Source organism: Mus caroli, chromosome 16 (genome assembly GCF_900094665.2).
Source record: "Mus caroli chromosome 16, CAROLI_EIJ_v1.1, whole genome shotgun sequence".
In the NCBI taxonomy this organism is placed as follows: Eukaryota; Metazoa; Chordata; class Mammalia; order Rodentia; family Muridae; genus Mus; species Mus caroli.
The window spans coordinates 92,384,093-92,402,361 of record NC_034585.1 but is presented as its reverse complement, the minus strand read 5'-3'; the positions used below and the strand labels follow the sequence as shown (position 1 = coordinate 92,402,361).

The window sequence follows — 18,269 nt, the reverse complement described above, 5'->3', positions numbered from 1 at the left end:
TTAGTACATAGGTGAGGCACTCACCAGCAATTGACTGTATTTCACAGTTCTGGAAGTTTGAGACGAAGGTACTGGAAAGTTCACTGTCTGTTGAAGGCATCCTCGTCCATCCACCGCTCTCTTGCTGCATCCTCACATGGTGGAGGGATGAGACTGCTAAAGACTGTTATCCTACTTCTGGGTGTCAGACCCTGTCATTCCCCAAAGGGCCTGCTTCCTCAAGTGTCTCCTCAGGGGTGAAATTTTAAACACATGGGCACTGGCAAGCTCTTCATACAGTCTTATACTAGCACATCTGTTTGTCCAGCTGTGGGGCCTGACAGATTACTCTTAGCTGGGCCTTTACTCCAGAACAATGGGTGTAAGGAGGGTGGCAGTCTGCTGTATCCCTGCCTTTAGGGAAAAGATGAGCGGTGCAGAAGCCCCAGGATGTGGAGAACTGGGTGTGAGGTCAGGTGGGAGAAGAACCTGTCTGAGTCAAAGGCCGAGTCCTGAGCAATGCTGCAGCAGTCTGTGCTGTCCTCCAGGACTTTGCCTGGGCACGGGTAGGGTGGTTTTGCTGGATGGGTGACTCTGAGGGCTGGTGAATGCCTGTACCACAGAATGGTGAGGCCCAGTACCATCCCAAGGGACATAGGTGTAGCTCGCTAAGCAAACAACTCATTCCCTGAAAGTAATGACCAGCGAATCAGTTCACTGTGTTAGAGGCCGGGTTTGTGACTCCTCTGCAGGACATCGCGCTAATGGATGACCACCAGCGGGAGGAGTTCATTGGCAAAATTGGGATCTCCTCAGAGGAGAATGATGACAACTCGGATGAGAGTGCAGACTCTGAGCCACACAAGTACAGCTGCAAGAGGTGCCAGGTACTCAACACTCTGCCCCAAGTGTGGCTTCCAGGGAGAAATTTGTAACCATGGAGCTGTGGGGGAACTCACAGCACTGTTTTGTACGTTTCCTCCACTGAAGAAGGTTTTTTCATATCACCTAGGCTTAGGGATGGTAACCATAGGCCTCACACCCATCTGAACCCACTTGTGGTTTGGCACACCCACAAGCAGGACTGCTTACTAGGGTAGGGCCAGTGTCTTAGGAACTGGCCTCAGTAGCCTCACTGGCCTCAGATTGAGGATGCCTTGACCCATCCCTCTCTTGATCCAGCCAGCCTGAAATGTATCTATGCTACACAAAGCAGGGTGCATGCTTAAAGGGAGGACAATGATTGCCAAGCAGTCCATAACCTGAGTTTCCATAGCCTCTCCTGTTAAACAGCAAACTTCTGTGCATATCCCTCCCCAAGCCTCTCTCTGGCATGATTAGCTGACCCTCCCCGGGTGTCTAGCTGACACGAGTGTAGGTAGTAAAGATGCCCAGGGATGCCAGAGAATCAGCAGCCTCCACCCTGTGTTCTCACAGCTCACTTTCGGCCGTGGGAAGGAATACCTGAAGCACATCATGGAGGTGCACAAGGAGAAGGGCCATGGCTGCAGCATCTGCCACCGACGCTTCGCACTCAAGGCCACCTACCATGCCCACATGGTCATCCACCGGGAGAACCTGCCTGACCCCAACGTGCAGAAGTAAGACTCTGTTCGAGAGGGGGACTCTGCAAAGCCACAGCGCTCAGCTTAGCAGATCACAATCACTGCGTCATCTTATGCCAGATATCTGGGACACCTGCACTTCCTCTGCACCAGCCTTCTGTACACGTCTGTCTCTTGTTTCCTCTTCTTAAGGATTAGGGTCACCATGGTGACTCCATTTTGATCTGTTCTATAAATGTCTGTCTCCACATGCAGCCACATTCTTATCTAGGACTTACACAACAATTTGAGGGACGCAATTCAGCCCATTACAGAAGCTGAGGTCATAACACCTTTTGCCTCACCTCCATCGATAAAGGAACTTTCACACAAGCCCCTCACAGCTGAGGATACATACCCTCATAGCAGATAAGGCCTTCACAGTGAGTGAACCCCTTGGGCGATGAGCCCCTGGGGCTGTGTAGCTCCTGAGGTTTGCCTCTCCTTTCAGGTACATTCACCCCTGTGAGATCTGTGGGAGGATATTCAACAGCATTGGGAACTTGGAACGCCACAAACTCATCCACACAGGTAACATGCTCCTGTCGTGATGTTTGGTGCTAGCTCGCCTGCCCCAGCGGCAGGATTTCCCCAATCATTCTCCCTGGCTCCATACACAGACAGCCACACCTCGGATGTGTCCCCGTCTCTCCAGCTTTCATCCTGGCCTCCCCTGCCACTTGCAGGACATCCTTCAGATCCACCTGTGTCCATTCCAGGTCCTCAGGGCCTTCGCATGCCAAAGACTCCCATGTCTGAAAAGGCAGCCCACATAGGCTTCTTGCTGAGACCTCTTTCTGTGTGAGCTAAGGCTTTCAGGCACTCCTGTGTTTGTTTATAGGTGTGAAAAGCCACGCCTGTGAGCAGTGTGGGAAGTCCTTTGCCAGGAAGGACATGCTGAAAGAGCACATGCGTGTGCATGACAACATCCGGGAGTACCTGTGCGCTGAGTGTGGGAAAGGTGGGTGTGCACCTGGAGCACCAGAAAGTCCCTCAGGGCCACAGGGTACCCTGGAGTCATAGGACACCCCAAGCCACCAGAGCACGTTCAGCCTTGTACCCAGCCTGCTTATGATCACTAAAATTCTAGACCTGAACATAGACATAGTCTGTGCGTACGGCTGAGGGGGTGGTGCTGCTAGGAGTCATGAAAGTCTTTTTGGCAAAGGAGGTCCAGGGTCCCAGATATAGGAATCTTTCTCAAAATCACATCACTTACCACAAAATCATCCACAAGACATCTGTATCGCCTGCAGGAAAAGCTGGATGTTCCAAATTGATGACGTTCTATTGTCTAAGACAGGGTCCGTGTAGCCCAGGCTGGCCTCCTGCTCTATGACCTTAAGTACAACCTCTCTTCTCAAGCCCCTTTCTGCTCGGTTCTGCCTAGCTCTCCCTTCTCTTGCCACATACTATGTAGGTTCTCTCATCCCCCAGTCTCACTTAGAACAGAAGCCCTGTGAAACCAGGGAGTTCTGTCTAACATACCACTTGGTCTCTAGTCCAAGGCACACAAATAGTCAGAGCCATAGCAGGTATGAGAACAAATGAGTGAGTGAGTAAGACCATGAATAGGTGTTAGAACTGTGAGGGTGAGGTTTGTACCAACAGACTGCAGTCCTTTGCAAGACAGACAGACAAGCAGTGGCAGAGGACAATACTGTGCCACTGTTTGGAGTAGAGCCTGATGTGATGGAGGCAGGGCCTGAGAGGGATTGAGAACAGTTTGGCTGAATCTCTCATCACCTGTGGTTTTTGTCCTTGGGTGGTGGGAGATATATGACATTTTTAATAAGAGGATTAGGCAGAGGTGGGAATTAAGGTAAAATTGTTCTTCCATAGTCAGAAAGGCCTGGCATTTAGCCAGCCAGGGACTGGCAGCTGAAAGACACACGGTGCGACTCCTGCGCCCTCTGCTGGCTCTGGTTTGACAGGCCCTATAGCCCAGCTAGGTTGTCCGAAGTCTCTCCACACTGAGAGACAGGTAAAGATGAGTGGTAACAAAATGGGATGGGGTGGGCAATTGTCCAGCTGAGTTTAGAGCTGAGAGGGGACTTTGGACACACTGCACCCACTCAGTGTGACACCACTGCTGGCTTGTCTACTGGAGGGTCTAAGGACTGCACTCTGCCTGCCCTGATGTGTGAGCACTCTGGTGTACTGCTGCTGCCAGTGACCACTGCTTTTCACCCAACTGGGTGGTGACTGGTGAGGGTGCTTCACCCTTTCCTCAACATCAGCCTGTAGTCAGTGAGATTTTGGTTGGTTTCATTGTCTAAAATTGGCTGCAATAAGTTCAAAGTATCCATCTGGCCAGGCCGTGGTGATGCTCGCCTTTAATCCCAGCACTTGGGAGGTAGAGGCAGGCGGATTTCTTAGTTCGAGGCCAGCCTGGTCTACAGAGTGAGTTCCAGGACAGCCAGGGCCACACAGAGAAACCCTGTCTCGGAAAAAAAAAAAAACGAAAAACAAAACCAAAACCAAAAAAAGTATCTATCTGGCAAGATGACTTGGTGAATAGAGGTGCTTCCACATACGTGTAATGAGTGAACCCTGCACCCTGCAGGGTGGCAAGAACTGACTCTGGAGAATTGTCTTCTGACCTTGAATGTTTGCGCTCTCTCACACACACTCATTCATTCTCTTTCTTTCTCTCTCTCTCCCTCCCTCCCTCCTTCCCTCCCTCCCTCCCTCCCTCCTGCCTTCTGAGTGCTGGGATTAAAGGCATACACTACCACTGCCCAGCTAAAAATATTTTTTTAAAGAATGGTTTTTCTTCTTTCTTTTTTTTTTTTTAAAAAAATGTAGATCTAGGGTCCTCCTCTTAGTTACCATTTATGTCATCGAGATAGACATCCTGTATACATCACTGCATCATCTCAGGTGCTGTTGTTGACACACTGCCATTTTAATCTCACAGTAAATCTCTAGTGGCCTTCTAAGGTGGTAACTTTGTCGATTCTGCATCTGAGGTGAGGCTACAGCGTATTTTCCCCCCTGCTCATTCTGTGTCTGTGAATATAGTGCCCACTGGGTTCAGACAGGTGCTTCAGGTGACCTGAGGCAAGTTCTGGGGAGTGTGGCACTCATACTGATCTGCCCCCTGCAGGTATGAAGACCAAGCATGCACTGCGCCACCATATGAAGCTGCACAAAGGCATCAAGGAGTATGAGTGCAAGGAATGTCACCGCAAGTTTGCACAGAAGGTCAACATGCTCAAGCACTACAAACGGCACACAGGTGTCCCAACTCTCCAAAACCAAATGGCCCTAGAGCGAGTTCCTCAGGGTTTCCTCTCTCTGTTCCTAGTCCCAGGCTTGCTTATTATCCTGGCTGTTGTGGGATGAGGCTGTGCACCTCAGAGCTCCCTTACTTCATGAGCACTGTGACTCTGTGTATACAAGTAGAACCCCACTGCAAACGTCTGCGCCAGAGATCTTTTTATAAGTTTGCCAATGGACCCCTGGAAATCGTAGCCATTTATTGGGGCTCTCCATTTCTGCAAAGGATCAAAACCCTATGGCATCATCATCAGTGTGAGATCTTTTTTTCCATGTCTCTTTAGTGTTTTCCACCCCACTCTGTTAACAGTATTAACAGGCCACTCTGTAGCCCTGGCTGTCCTAGAACTCACTCTGTAGACCAAGCTGGCCTTGAACTCATTAAGATCAGTCTGCCTCTGCCTCCGGAGTGCTAGGATTAAAGATGTGTACCATTGCTACCACCCCCTACTTGGCATATTTTTAGTTTTAATAATAGTCATTCTAACTAGGGTGAGCTGGCTCCTCATTGGAATGTTGGTTTTCTTTTTCTTTCTTTTTTCTATTTTTTTTTTCATAGTGAAAATTTTATTTTGAATTATCTGGTGTCAATCAAGGATGCCCACATATCAGCTCTCTTAAGGTGGCTGTTAGGAGCTCCATTAGTGCTTTCAAAGTCAGCATTCCCCCTGAAGTTAGTGTTGGTTTTCATTTCCGTGGTGACTGATGGTAATGAGCAGTTTTCTTATATTTGTGCCTATTATAATCATTTCTGATTTTTAGCTTGGATTGCTTGTTTCTAAAACGTTGGCTTGTTATACATTATTCATATTAACTAGTAGATGACTGGCTGACAGGTGTCTTCTCCCATTCTGTCCATTGTCTCCTCACTCTGAGATGGTATTGTATTTAAGGTATTATACCAAGGTATTATATTTAATCTTTGATCCGTTCTAAGTTGGTTTTTTGTAGAGGTTAGAATCAAGCTTGAAGCTTCAGCATGTAGACATCCATTTTTCATGTCACCATTTTTGAAAGTTGGCTGTACGTGCATGGCTTTTTCTTAGGATCTGTTTTGTGGGTGTGTGTGTTTGTTTCTAATGCTAGTACTCTCATGGTTTTGTACTTAGGACTCTTTAGTGTCTCTTTACGTTTTGTTCCAGGTCATTTCTGTTATTTCTGCCAGGCTTTCATTCAAACTTCAGGATTGTGTTTCTGATTCTGTAAAGAAGTCTTGGGTGGCCGGGCAGTGGTGTCGCACACCTTTAATCCCAGCACTTGGGAGGCAGAGGCAGGCGGATTTCTCAGTTCAAGGACAGCCAGGGCTGCACAGAGAAACCCCATGTCGGAAAACCAAAAAAAAAAAAAGTCGTCTTGGGTTTGTGTGTGTATTGGTGTATTGCACTGAACCTGTAAATCCCTGGGTTGAGTCAACATTTTAACAGGATTCATTTTTTTTTTCTTTTGGTTTTTCGAGACAGGGTTTCTCTGTATCCCTGCCTGTCCTGGAACTCACTTTGTAGATGAGGCTGGCCTCAAACTCAGAAATCCACCTTCCTCTGCCTCCCAAGTGCTGGGATTAAAAGCGTGCGCCACCACTGTCCAGGCTATGAATGTGAAACATCTCTGCAGTTTTTGGTGCTGCAGTGGTTTTATCATGTTTATAATTTTCATTGTAGGAACATTTCACTGATTTCATTATATTCTAGGTATTTGTTTCTTAGTAGCTATTGTGACTGGAATTGCTTACATGATTTTTTTAATTGGATATTTTGTTTACATTTTAAATGTTATCCCCTTTCCTGGTTTCCGCTCTGCAAACTCCCATCCCATCCCCCCTCACCCTGCTTCTATGAGGGTGCTCCCCCACCCAGCCACCCACCTCCCCACTCCTGCCTCATTGCCCTAGCATTCCTTTACACTGGGGCATCATGTCTTAACAGGACCAAGGACTTCCCCTCCCACTGATGCCAGATAAGTCACCTTCAGTTCTTCCCCTACTCCTCTATTGGGGTCCCTGTGCTCAGTCCGATGGCTGGCTGTGAGCATCCACATCTGTATTGGTCAGGATGCTTTCGTGATTTTTAATTTAAAATACACTTTAAGGCAGGAGGTGGTGCTGCACACTGTTAATCCCAGCACTCAGGAGGCAGGCAGATCTCTGAGTTTGAGGTCAGCCTGGTCTACAGGGTGTGTTTCTGGACATATAGGGCTACAGAGAGAAATACTGTCTCCAAAAATCAAAACATCAACAAATAGAGTATACTTTAATGAAAAGACTTCCTTTGAAATAAAAGTGACTTTTGTTTTGTAATCTGAAGCTGTGGTGGCCACAGACTTTATAACCTGCTCCCCAGGCTTCAGCCACCAGTACTGTAACACCCCAGTGCTCCTGAGGCACGTGTTGGACGTGTTCTCTCTGTTGGAAAGCCTGGTGGCAGCGTCAGGGGCTGGACTCTTGGCTACTTTAAGTTTACTACTACCTGAAGGGATCTGAATTTGAGGGGTTTGCTCTTCCACAAGTCCCAGCATCTCTATTGTCTCCCTTCCCCAGTGTGAACATAGTATGTGGTTTGTGTGTGTCTGAGAGATCACATGCCTTCTGTCATGCTCTGTCGTGTGGAAACTGGAACACAGACAGAACCCTGTCTTGAGCATGGTAGCTCTTCTCTTTAAAGCATTTGCTAAGTGTCCAGCCTGAACTTCCCTACTTTATCTCAGGATTTTCTTTTTTAATTCAGTGTGTATTTACTGTACAAAATGACAGCGTTCAAAACATTTTTATACATGCAGATGATGTATGTTTTCATGATTTTTTCCCCAGCAGATATTGTTGATGTATAATTTTTATTTCAAGAGGTTGGCCTTGAACTCCTTCTGTAACTGAAGATGATCTGTAACTATTGATTCCCCCGTCTCTGCTGTCTGAGATTACAGATGTGCACTGCCACACCTGGTTTATTCAGTGCACAGGGTCAGACTCAGAGCTTTGTGCATGCCAGATGGGCACTATTCTCACTGAGCCACATCCTTAGCCTTCAGTTCTTTCAATGTACGTTTTTGTGTGTTGGTTTTTTTGTGTCTGGTAATTCTCCTCATTATCAGTTCAGAAGATCTTAAGGGAGTCTTCAGGCTTTCTCACATGGAGACCTGCTGTGTACAAATAGGGATAATTTGACTTCTACTCTCCCTGCATTTTTGTTTTTTGTTTCTCTCTTGCATAATTGCTGTGCTAAAACTTGAGGTGCTATCTTGAGGAACAAGCATGGGCACCAATACCTCGTCTTCTTTCAGGCTGTAGTAGAGCTTGCTTCAGTGCCTACCTTTGGTACAATGCTGGCTGTGGATTTGCCATGGGTAGCCTCACGCTGAGATATGATCCTTCTGCACCTGCTTTGTTAATGCTTTATTTTGAAAGGACATTTGATTTTATCACGAACTTTTCTGCATCGACTTGAGATGATCATGAGTGGTTTTGGCCCTTCACCTGTTGATGTACCATGTCACATTTGTCAATCTGCATAGATTGAACCGTCCTTGCGTCCTAGGATGATTCTGCTTGATTATGCTCGTCCTATGTGTGTGCCGGTCAATAGTGAGAGATCCCAGGTTCTTCGTGTGTCCACAGAAGCTCTGCTGTCTCTCATGGAGACATTCCCACTCTTGCCTTGGGTCCTAGTTTTCTGTTGACATTTAGTCTCTTACTACATGTCTTAGAAGCTACATGAGGCTTTTTGAGGCTAAGTAGGTGAATTATCCTGCTTACAGAAACTATTGCTGTCTTCATCCTTGGGTTCTCCTCTCTACATCTGTGTTCTTAGTCCTTCACAAATCTCATCATTTTATAAAATATGAATAAAGGCCTAAATTTGAGGTCACAGTTTTCTGGGGACGTTTTGGAATAAATACTGATTCTTTTGATTAATTTACCATTACCCTGAGGTACTAAAAATCCTGAAGCATGAAGAGACTGAGATGTTCTCTGTGTACACTTACATTGAAAAGTCACTAAGCTTATGATCTCAAATATGATTTCTCCTGCAGGAATTAAAGACTTCATGTGTGAATTGTGTGGGAAGACATTCAGTGAGAGGAACACAATGGAGACACACAAGCTCATCCACACAGGTAACTTGAGTCTCAAGGATGGTCCAGGCTGTGCAAGTGTACAGAGATGAGAACACCTGCTCTGTTTCATAAACACTTGCAGAATAGGACTGTCATAGTCATGTCATGTCCTACTACGCCTTTCCAGTGTCCATTCTTCAAGGACCATGAGTAATTGATCCTGCTAGTCTTGGGCCAGTGGTCTGGCCAGGTGATGGCTATCTCTAGAGTAGAAGAGGTTATGGTAGATGGCTTGGCGTGGAAGATGAATGAAGTGTTAGTAGCTCTCTATGAACTGGCATTTCTCTTTTCTCTCCCACTTGGAAGGTGATTGAAGCATTAGTAGCTCTCTGTTAACTGGCATTTCTCTTTTCTACCCCATTTACTTGTGTGAGAAGTAGGCAAGCAGTGGACTTGTTCCGTGTGTGACAAGAAGTACGTCACAGAGTACATGCTTCAGAAACACGTCCAGCTCACCCATGACAAGGTGGAAGCACAGAGCTGCCAGCTATGTGGCACCAAGGTGTCCACCCGGGCCTCCATGAGCAGACATATGCGACGCAAGCACCCTGAGGTTAGCCTGGTGGGGGGACCCATTCCTAGATCTCCATAGCATGGCCTGGCCCTGCTGTGGGCACTTGAGCCACCTTTGTCCTGGTACAATGTGAGTTTAAGGTAGAGCCCTATTCTTAACATCTCTGAATTGTATCTTTTTTTTCTTCCTGAGACAAGATCTTGTGTAGCCCAGACTGGCATAGAACTCACTATGTATCTTAGGATGACTTTGAACTTCTGACCCTCCTACTTCCAATTCCCTGAGTGCTGGGATTGCAGGCATGCACCTCAGCACCCAGTTTTATGTGGTGCTGAGCCTTGAGCCCAGGGCTTCATACATGCTAGGCAAGTACTCATTCAACTTGGCCCCAGCCCAACCACCTTCTTCTCACAACAAAACCAGATAAATGAAGTTTCACTTTTCCTTTCTTCCACTGAGCAGCAGAGTTAAGGGCTGTTGGGGTAAAGTCGGATGTGTAGTCTTCCTCTCAGTCTTGCAGTTTCTCTACACCTGGTTTCTTTGGCAGCTCACCTTTCAAATGCCTTCCCGGGCATTCATTTTCTTCCCCGTGCTGTGTCTGTTGCCTTGCATAAGACTTAATCAGTCTCCAGTTATGAGATAAGCAATGACAAGTATTGCTCACCATGGATAGGGCAGTGGGGTTGGTGGGAGGCTGTGTGGGCTCATAGGTCAGGTCATGGTGTGAGTGTCACATGCTAAGCACCCTCTTGAGTAGGGCTAATAAAGGAAAGGTAGGACTAGACCCTCCCTTTGTCACAAAGCTGATACGCATGTGACAAAGCTGCGTGTATTATGCTGAAGGGTGAAGGGTATAGCGTTTGACCATAGAAACCTCCTTTTGGCGGTTCCTTGTAGGACAGGCTTATTGCTCTATCTTAGCTCACTCAGCTCTCCGTGGTGACAGTGGGTGCACTGATACCTCACTGACAGCACATGTCATGGAGGCCACAGAAAGAGGAAGTTTTATCTGAGGACAGGAACCACATAATAACAGACAGGTACCAGGTGTCCGTACCAGGCCAGATAACACTGCTGAGGCTTGAGATGGGGGTCAGAGGACAGGGTTGAGGAATGCCTTAGAGAGCATTCTAGAAATAGTTTCAGTCAGTCCTCAGCGTAGGAGTCAGAAGCAGAGGTGAGTTTGTCAGTTACCAGCTAGTCTTCTACAGCAGTGAACCGTGCACAGTGAGTTTGGACTCCTGCTGCATCTTCAGGGCAGCCATTGGGTGGGCACAACAATCCTACCCACTGCTTTCTGCCCCTCACAGGTCCTTGCTGTTCGGATTGACGATCTGGACCACCTCCCCGAGACCACCACCATCGATGCATCTTCTATCGGCATTGTCCAGGTAAGCAGCGTAACACATCTGCAGGGGTGGAGTGTGAGGGGAACAGCATTCAGCATACCAAGTGGACCCTAAGGGATCAGACCACATATAGGAACAGGCTCCAGACATACCCCATTGACCATGATCATACATCAGCATAGTCTCACAAGGATTTGGTTGTCCTTCTTCCCAGAGCCTTATAGACTATATCTTGGTTTTGTTGTAATAGCCAATGCTCAGATACTGGTAAATAGATCTTAAGAAAACAGGTAGTTTTCAGGGCTAGAGAGATGGCTCAATGCCAAGGAATACTTGTTGCTCTTTCAAAGGACTAGGTTCAGTTCCCAGCAACCATATGATGGCTCACAGTTATTTGTAACTGTAGTTCTAGAGAATCCAGTACCATTCTTCTGACATCTGTGGGCACCAAGACACATACATGGTACACATACATGGCACACATACATATATGCAAGCAACACTCATAGACATAAACAAATGGGTTAGCGATTTAGCTTAGTTGTAGAACACTTGCCTAGCAAGTGCAAGGCCCTGGGTTTAGTCCTCAACTCTAAAAAGAAAAAAGAAAAAACACATAAAACAAACCTAAAATTTTTTAATTGATCATTTCTAGGAATTTTATTATGTTTATTAAACTTAACCATATTAGGCAAACATGGAATTTTTTTTCTCTTTTTAGACTGGGCCTTACTATGTGTACTTGGCTAGCCTGGAATGCTATGTAGAATGCTTTGAGCCCACTGAGTTCCTCCTGCCTCTGTCTCCCCAGTGCTGGAATTAAAAGTGTGCACCACCACACCAAGCCAAACCTAGATTTTAAAGGAACTTTTATTCAATACTTTTTTTTTTAATTTGAGGCAGGAGCTCATGTGGTTCAGATTGATCTTGGGACTAGTATATAGTCAAGGCTAGCCTTGAACTCCTAGTCCTCCTGCCTTTACCATTCAAGTACTAAAATCTCAGATGTGCACCATCATGCCTGGATAGACTCAGTATTTACATGACAATTTTATTTTTAATCACAAAGAGAGTGTTTTATGCTGTCAATGTTTAAATCTGTACCTGAGGGCTTTGACTTGTGCTGATGAGTGCCCCATGACTTCAGTTGGAATGATTATTAGAATCCACACCTAGCCCTTCTGTGAGCCATTTATGTGCCTGACAGTTCATAGGCAAGCATGGGAAAGAAAGTTTCTCCAACACCATAGTTTGGCGAGCTGCTGGTGGGTCTGTCTACCCTCAGGAAGACAAAGAGAGTAGGACTGTCCTGCCCCTGCCCTCCAGCTGTGCTGGCCACAGCGCATCAGAGCTGTGTAAGGGAAAGGATAAGCCTGAACAGAAAGCAGCAGAAAAATGCCTGCAGAGTTTTAATCAAACATTTACATCCAGTGTTCCTGCTGTGGGTAGTAGCTCACAAGCACTTTCCTTGATCTGAGTTCCCCAAGAGGGAAATATTTCTCCTTTAAAGATGTTTCTCATGCTGGAGAGAATGCTCAGCAGTTAAGAGCACTGACTGCTCTTCTGAAGATACTGAGTTCAAATCCTAGCAACCACATGGTGGCTCACAACCATCTGTAACGAGATCTGACTCCCTCTTCTGGAGTGTCTGAAGACAGCTACAGTGTACTTACATATAATAAATAAATAAATCTTTAAAAAAAATCTTTAAAAAAAAAAAAAAGATGTTTCTCTTTGAACACAAAGACAGCTTGATGCCCTGTGTCTATGTCTAAGGCAGTGCATGCTGCCCTGGCCCCTATTCAGATGTGACCCACTGCCCTGGTGAGTACTGATACCAATCTCCTCACAGCCTGCGCTGGGCTTGGAGCAGGAAGAACTGGCAGAAGGTAAGCATGGAAAGGCTGCCAAACGCAGCCACAAGAGAAAGCAGAAGCCAGAGGAAGAGGCAGGGGCTCCAGTGCCTGAGGACACCACCTTCAGTGAATACCCCGAAAAGGAGCCAGAGTTCACAGGCAGTGTGGGTGACGAGACGAATTCTGCTGTACAGAGTATCCAACAGGTTGGTTGGTGCCTTTGTTTCTATCAGATGGCAGCCACCTCTGCAGGGGCAGTGCTTCTGGACTTACGTCCTATCATGTGTCCATATGGGTGTGTCCACAGTGGTTCCAACTCTCACCCTTACTTTCTATGTAGTCATTACCTCATGCAAACTGTGCCAAGTGTGACCTCCAGATCACACGTGTCATTTTTAATAACAGTGTGGCACAGTCTAGCATTTAAAACTGAAATACCGTTCCCAATTCGGTGGTGCTCCTGTCAAGAAGAGCCTAGACAGCTACCAGCCACTGAGCCGGCTTCTCTGTGCAGTCTCTGCTTTGCTTAGTCTATATCACTTGACTTGAAACTCCACGTCCATAAGTGTGTCTCATTTTTGAGATGATGATTCTGCAGTAAACTTGCTTGTATCTATCTGCATTTCAGCACTAGGTATGAGGAAGCTGCAACTGTGGCTGCCTCCATAGTGACAGGGTTTTCACTTGCCATTAAGATAGGCAAGTCAGGGGGTGGATGATGATAAAAGCTTGGCTTCCTGGCTTTTCAGATTTGCTCTCTGGGGCACATGCTTTGTGTGTGTGTGTGTGTGTGTGTGTGTGTGTGTGTGTGTGTGTGTGTGAAAAGAGAGAGAGAGATTGAGATTTCTCTCTTATATGGGTACTGGGGATAGCATTCAGGGCTTCTTGAATCAGTGGTGAGCACTTTACCAATGGAACTGTCTTTCCCAGCTCTAAGCATGATTCATTCTTTTTCTGGCCCATGACATTTGTGTGATTTTCCATCCCTGCGTTACCCCTGAGGATTGTCCACATGTCCTTTCTCTTTCCCACTGGTATAATTCTCCCAGGACACTGAGTCCTAGTTTTCCCCAGTGGAGGCCTTGCTCAAGCGCCAATGCCTGAGCATGCAATTTTAGTACAGATTATGGCCTCTAGCGGGAGGATGTTATGGGAGGGTCTCTCTCCTTTCTGCAGAAGCAGTTCATTGTTTCTTTCTCCATGTGACTTTTACAGGTGGTGGTGACCCTAGGGGACCCCAATGTGACTGCTCCATCAAGCTCAGTTGGCCTAACCAACATCACCGTGACCCCCATCACCACTGCAGCTGGAACTCAGTTTACCAATTTACAGCCAGTGGCTGTTGGACATCTTACCAACCCTGATCGCCAGCTACAGCTAGATAACTCCATCCTGACTGTGACCTTTGATACTGTCAGTGGCTCCGCCATGTTGCACAACCGGCAAAATGATGTGCAGATCCACCCACAGCCAGAAGCCACAAACCCTCAGTCAGTGGCCCACTTTATCAACCTTACCACACTGGTAAACTCCATCACACCCTTGGGGAACCAACTCAGTGAGCAGCACCCACTCACCTGGCGAGCAGTGCCCCAGACAGATGTGCTGCAGCCGCCACAGGCCCCTGCAGCCCCGCAGCAGGCGGTGCAACCCCAGGTACAGAATGAGCAGCAGCAGATGTACAGCTACTGATCTGTGGCTGCAGAACAGGCTGAGCTGCAGCAGTGGGGCTCTGAGGTCTTGAGGTGTTTGCTGGATACCAAACAGGAAGAGTTTGCGCATGTCAAGATCACTGAGATTAGCATTACAGAGCTAACTATCAGCTTTGCTGGTGACATGGCTTTGGCAAGCAGGAGCTTCTGCCATGTGTTTTCCCAAGGTGTTGCAGCCTGGCCAGACCACAGTGTCACCCTCAGAGGTCTGTAATTGTCATGGGGCTCAGGGATGCAGATAACAGGATCCTAGAAGCAGGCGTGATATTCCAAGGACCAGGGAGATTTGATCTGTTTTCTTTAGCACTCCAGTGACGATAACTGAAATATGGCTAGCCTTCTCCGGCAACACACAGAAGCAAATGCAGGTTTCTCCTTGCTCCTGTGATTCACAAGCAGGGAGAAGTCATTCTGAAGTCTCAGTTCTTAAGTCACAGAGCTGTGGCCTGAGGCCTTCTGTGAGAGGTATCATGAGGCCCCCAGCTCAGTCACAGAAGACATCTTGGGAACATCTATAGACTGATTTTTATGAAGAGTCTGTTTTATTTCATAACCACGTTATGTATTATGGCCCTCTCGTGGTCAATATTGATTTCTTTTATTTTAATATGATAAAGTCGTTTGCACTGTAGGGTGTCAGTCCCTGTCCAGTTGTGCACAGATGCCTTGTGTGAGGCCACACACAGTTGTGTGCAAAGTGAGCCCTCACGCTTGAATCCCGATGCTCCTCTGGAGCTATCTCAGGACTCTGCCATCCAAACATGTATTATGGTGCAGCTTAGCCACATCCCTGAATGAAGGATGGGGAGTGAACCATGTTTCCTTTCTGTGTAAGCCTTAATTCCAAAGGTGGTTATATCTGAAAACCAATTTCCTATGAAATGCAGAGGTTCAGATCTGTAGGAGAGAAGTGTAGCTAGTGATTTACGAAGCCCGAGAGGTGCTTTCCTGTGGTGGTGAGAGCAGAAGAGGTCCTCGTGACAGAATGCAAACTGGCCACCCCCGGCTCTGAGGGAACATGGCTGGCACAAACCCGTGCTATCCCCGTGGCAACAGGCCAGGCTGCCATCATAGGGTCCATAGTCCAGCACAGGGACATGAAGAGGCAAGGTGAGGACAGAGTTTGGTCTAGCTCTTCTGATCAGTTTTTAATGTCACACAAAAGAACTTAAAGATGAACTTGCCTTACTTCGTCCTTGGTCCTGTGTTTCCTGGAAGTATTCAAATATGGACAGCCATCCTGCAGAGATGGATACTAACCAGCAGTGGACAAGGGAAGTTACAGTGTGATGTCAGACATGATGCTGCTACTCAGCACCTCCTTCCAGAGAGCGAGCTTTGAGGATGAGGCTGGAGCTTCTGTTACACAGATGGAGCATAAGGAAGAGATGGCACTTGAGGACAAGTCTGCAGGTCTGTGGGTCACCTGGCCCACACCCTTTCCACATCCACACAGGTCTCACCTCTTGGCAGATGGCATGCTGGGAGTTCTTGGACTTTCTTAATTTATGACAGTTTTTTTATGTTATTTATGTGTATAATTAACTACTTTGCAGTACCCTTATGAAATGAACTTGGCCTAGGGGTGAACTGTTTTCTAAAATATAGCCTTTGTTCTCCAAATAAAACTATTCCAGGAAACCATGGAAAAAATGGGCAGGCAATCCATAGTCCTAAACTATTTTTAAAAATTCAACCACAATTCCTCTTTGCCTTTATAGCCTCTCAAAGATGAATGAGCTGAGCCCAAATGAGCACTGGGCTCAATCAAACATCACTAGCATTTGACTTTTATTCTCTTCTCACTAAAATAAAGACCTTTGAAATCACATTTTTTATTTTCTAAAGATGTATTTTTGTGCCTATACCCAGGTTGTCAAATCCTGTTGAAAGACGGAGCTTAGGTTGTACAGTCTCTCCTGCTGCCACTGTTTGCTTAAATATCCAAAGGCATCTACTTCCTGCTGTTATAAGCAGGAACTCAGATAAAGCCAGCCTTTCTCCCCAAGTGTCTGTGACACATGGTCTCCCCAGTCATTGGCTGAAGCAAGCAGGTTGTCTCAGCATAGTTACAGCTCCTCTACAGTTAGCAACTGGATAACAAAACAAAGGCACCTCTACACTCCAGGTACCCCACATACATAAACCATTGTTGATCGGTAGGAAATGTTCAGGTTGTTTTTTTTTAAAAACTGATCTAAATCGGTCATAGCTATGTGTCCAACAAGCCCTGTGACTATGTCTAGGTTCGCGTAAATAAATGTATCAGACTTTGTTTACACCTTGTGAATGGTAATGCTATAGGGTCACATGTCATGACAAGATGGATCTCATAGTTGCAGCACAGGATTCCACCCTCTGGGATGGTGTTAGCCAGTGATAAGTTCTCAGGAAAAGGGTCTATACCAGATGCCCTCTCCTATGTCGGGCATGAAAGCCTGCTGGAGAATGGTCTCATGAAAGGCAGATCTTTGCTCCTTCACACCGTTCTCAGTCAGTATCCAAAGGCAGAAGCAGTGCCTGTGACTACCATAGATTCTGAGGGTTGTGGAGACCATTCTGTAACTCTGAGGGTGTTTCATGTCACATCTGTTTGTATGGTGATAAATAAAGGTGCTGTGACCTGTGTTTTTCAATTGCTGGCCCTCTGCTCTCCTGCCCATGATAAAGTTGTACCTGGTAATCTTTGAGAATGGCTGTGGCTCCTGTTACAGGTGATGTTCTCATTTCCCTGCAGTCCTGAGTTGTATGTTTGGATCGTTTGAAACACCCTGAGATCCTGAATATCAGAAACTTCCCCAAGAGTTACAATGTGGCCTTCTTAGTAAAGTTGAGGTCAGGCAGTAGCCACTAGGTAGTCCTTGGCAATGCTTTTCTGTGGGCCTATGATCTCAAATGGTCCCTTTCTGATATTGATCAAATTAAGTGGTGGGTTTGTCTCTATGGGTTTTGTGTTTGTTTCGAGACGGCCTCATATAGTCAAGGTGAGCTTTAGACTCTGAAATTCTAATTATCCTGTTACTCCCCCCACCCCACCCCACCCCCATTTGCACATCCCAAATACTAGAATTAAAGGCATGCACTACCATGTCCAGGTAAGAGTCTTTTTAAAGCCATGAAACACCTTTATTATTAGTCCTCAAAGGAATTCAGCATCAGGACTACATTTCACGTATCTTAGCATCCAGTAGCAGCTCGATCTTCTGCTGGTAAAACCTATTTAACCTTAATAGTTAGGGGCCCTGCCCGGTGGGTCCAAGCCTGTATTTCCCTCTGCACTCAGCAGACATTGGATGTACCAGTGGGAGAAATGGGGCAGCCCTTTCTTATTTCCACAGCTGATCCACTAGTACCATAATATACCCCACGGTGCTCAGCCTTCAGACACATGATCTGAAGATACCTGACCGAACTTAAAGGAGGGCTTACCTGGTTTCCCAGTTTCAGTTGGTACAGCCCTTCCTGGCAGGGGAAGTTGGGTGCCTGGAACAGCCCCATCTGTAGTATCAGGAACATGTGTCAGTAGTTTTCCCCAATAGTCTGTGGGAGATGTTGCAGATTTGAACCATAACATTTGTGCTCCTAGGCCCCACATACTCATCGCTATCTCATAATGCAACTACATTCAACTATAAGAGTCCCAGCCCCAACACTGGCAACCTTTTAGATTCAAGACAACCTTTTAGATAATGAGAAAAATCAAGGCACAGAGTAACCTAGGAGATAGGACATAACCCTGACCCCATCCTAACCCTAACCCAACGTTAAACCCTGAAACCCCACATCTGGGGCTTAAGAGCAAGCACATCATCTGTGTGCCAGTGGTTAGAGCAGCTCTCACTTCCACTTGATTTGCAGCACATGTG

General features: G+C 46.6%; 1 protein-coding gene across 5 annotated transcripts in view; it reads left to right on the top strand.

The window, feature by feature from the left end:
• Prdm15 (PR/SET domain 15) overlaps positions 1 to 16,234 on the top strand; it is a 59,631-nt gene extending 43,397 nt beyond the window's left edge. For 3 of the 5 annotated variants that reach the window (XM_021184845.2, XM_029470244.1, XM_021184844.2), the window contains exons 15-24: positions 732 to 866; positions 1,417 to 1,580; positions 2,035 to 2,114; positions 2,425 to 2,544; positions 4,693 to 4,824; positions 8,889 to 8,972; positions 9,350 to 9,525; positions 10,797 to 10,877; positions 12,688 to 12,897; positions 13,907 to 16,234. In XM_021184845.2, the coding sequence (XP_021040504.1) occupies positions 732 to 866; positions 1,417 to 1,580; positions 2,035 to 2,114; positions 2,425 to 2,544; positions 4,693 to 4,824; positions 8,889 to 8,972; positions 9,350 to 9,525; positions 10,797 to 10,877; positions 12,688 to 12,897; positions 13,907 to 14,383 (1,659 nt within the window). In that variant the 3' untranslated portion in view covers positions 14,384 to 16,234. The remainder of the gene's footprint in view (positions 1 to 731; positions 867 to 1,416; positions 1,581 to 2,034; positions 2,115 to 2,424; positions 2,545 to 4,692; positions 4,825 to 8,888; positions 8,973 to 9,349; positions 9,526 to 10,796; positions 10,878 to 12,687; positions 12,898 to 13,906) is intronic. The other 2 variants (XM_029470243.1, XM_029470242.1) reach the window with 1 other exon arrangement.
• Positions 16,235 to 18,269: the final 2,035 nt, after the last annotated feature.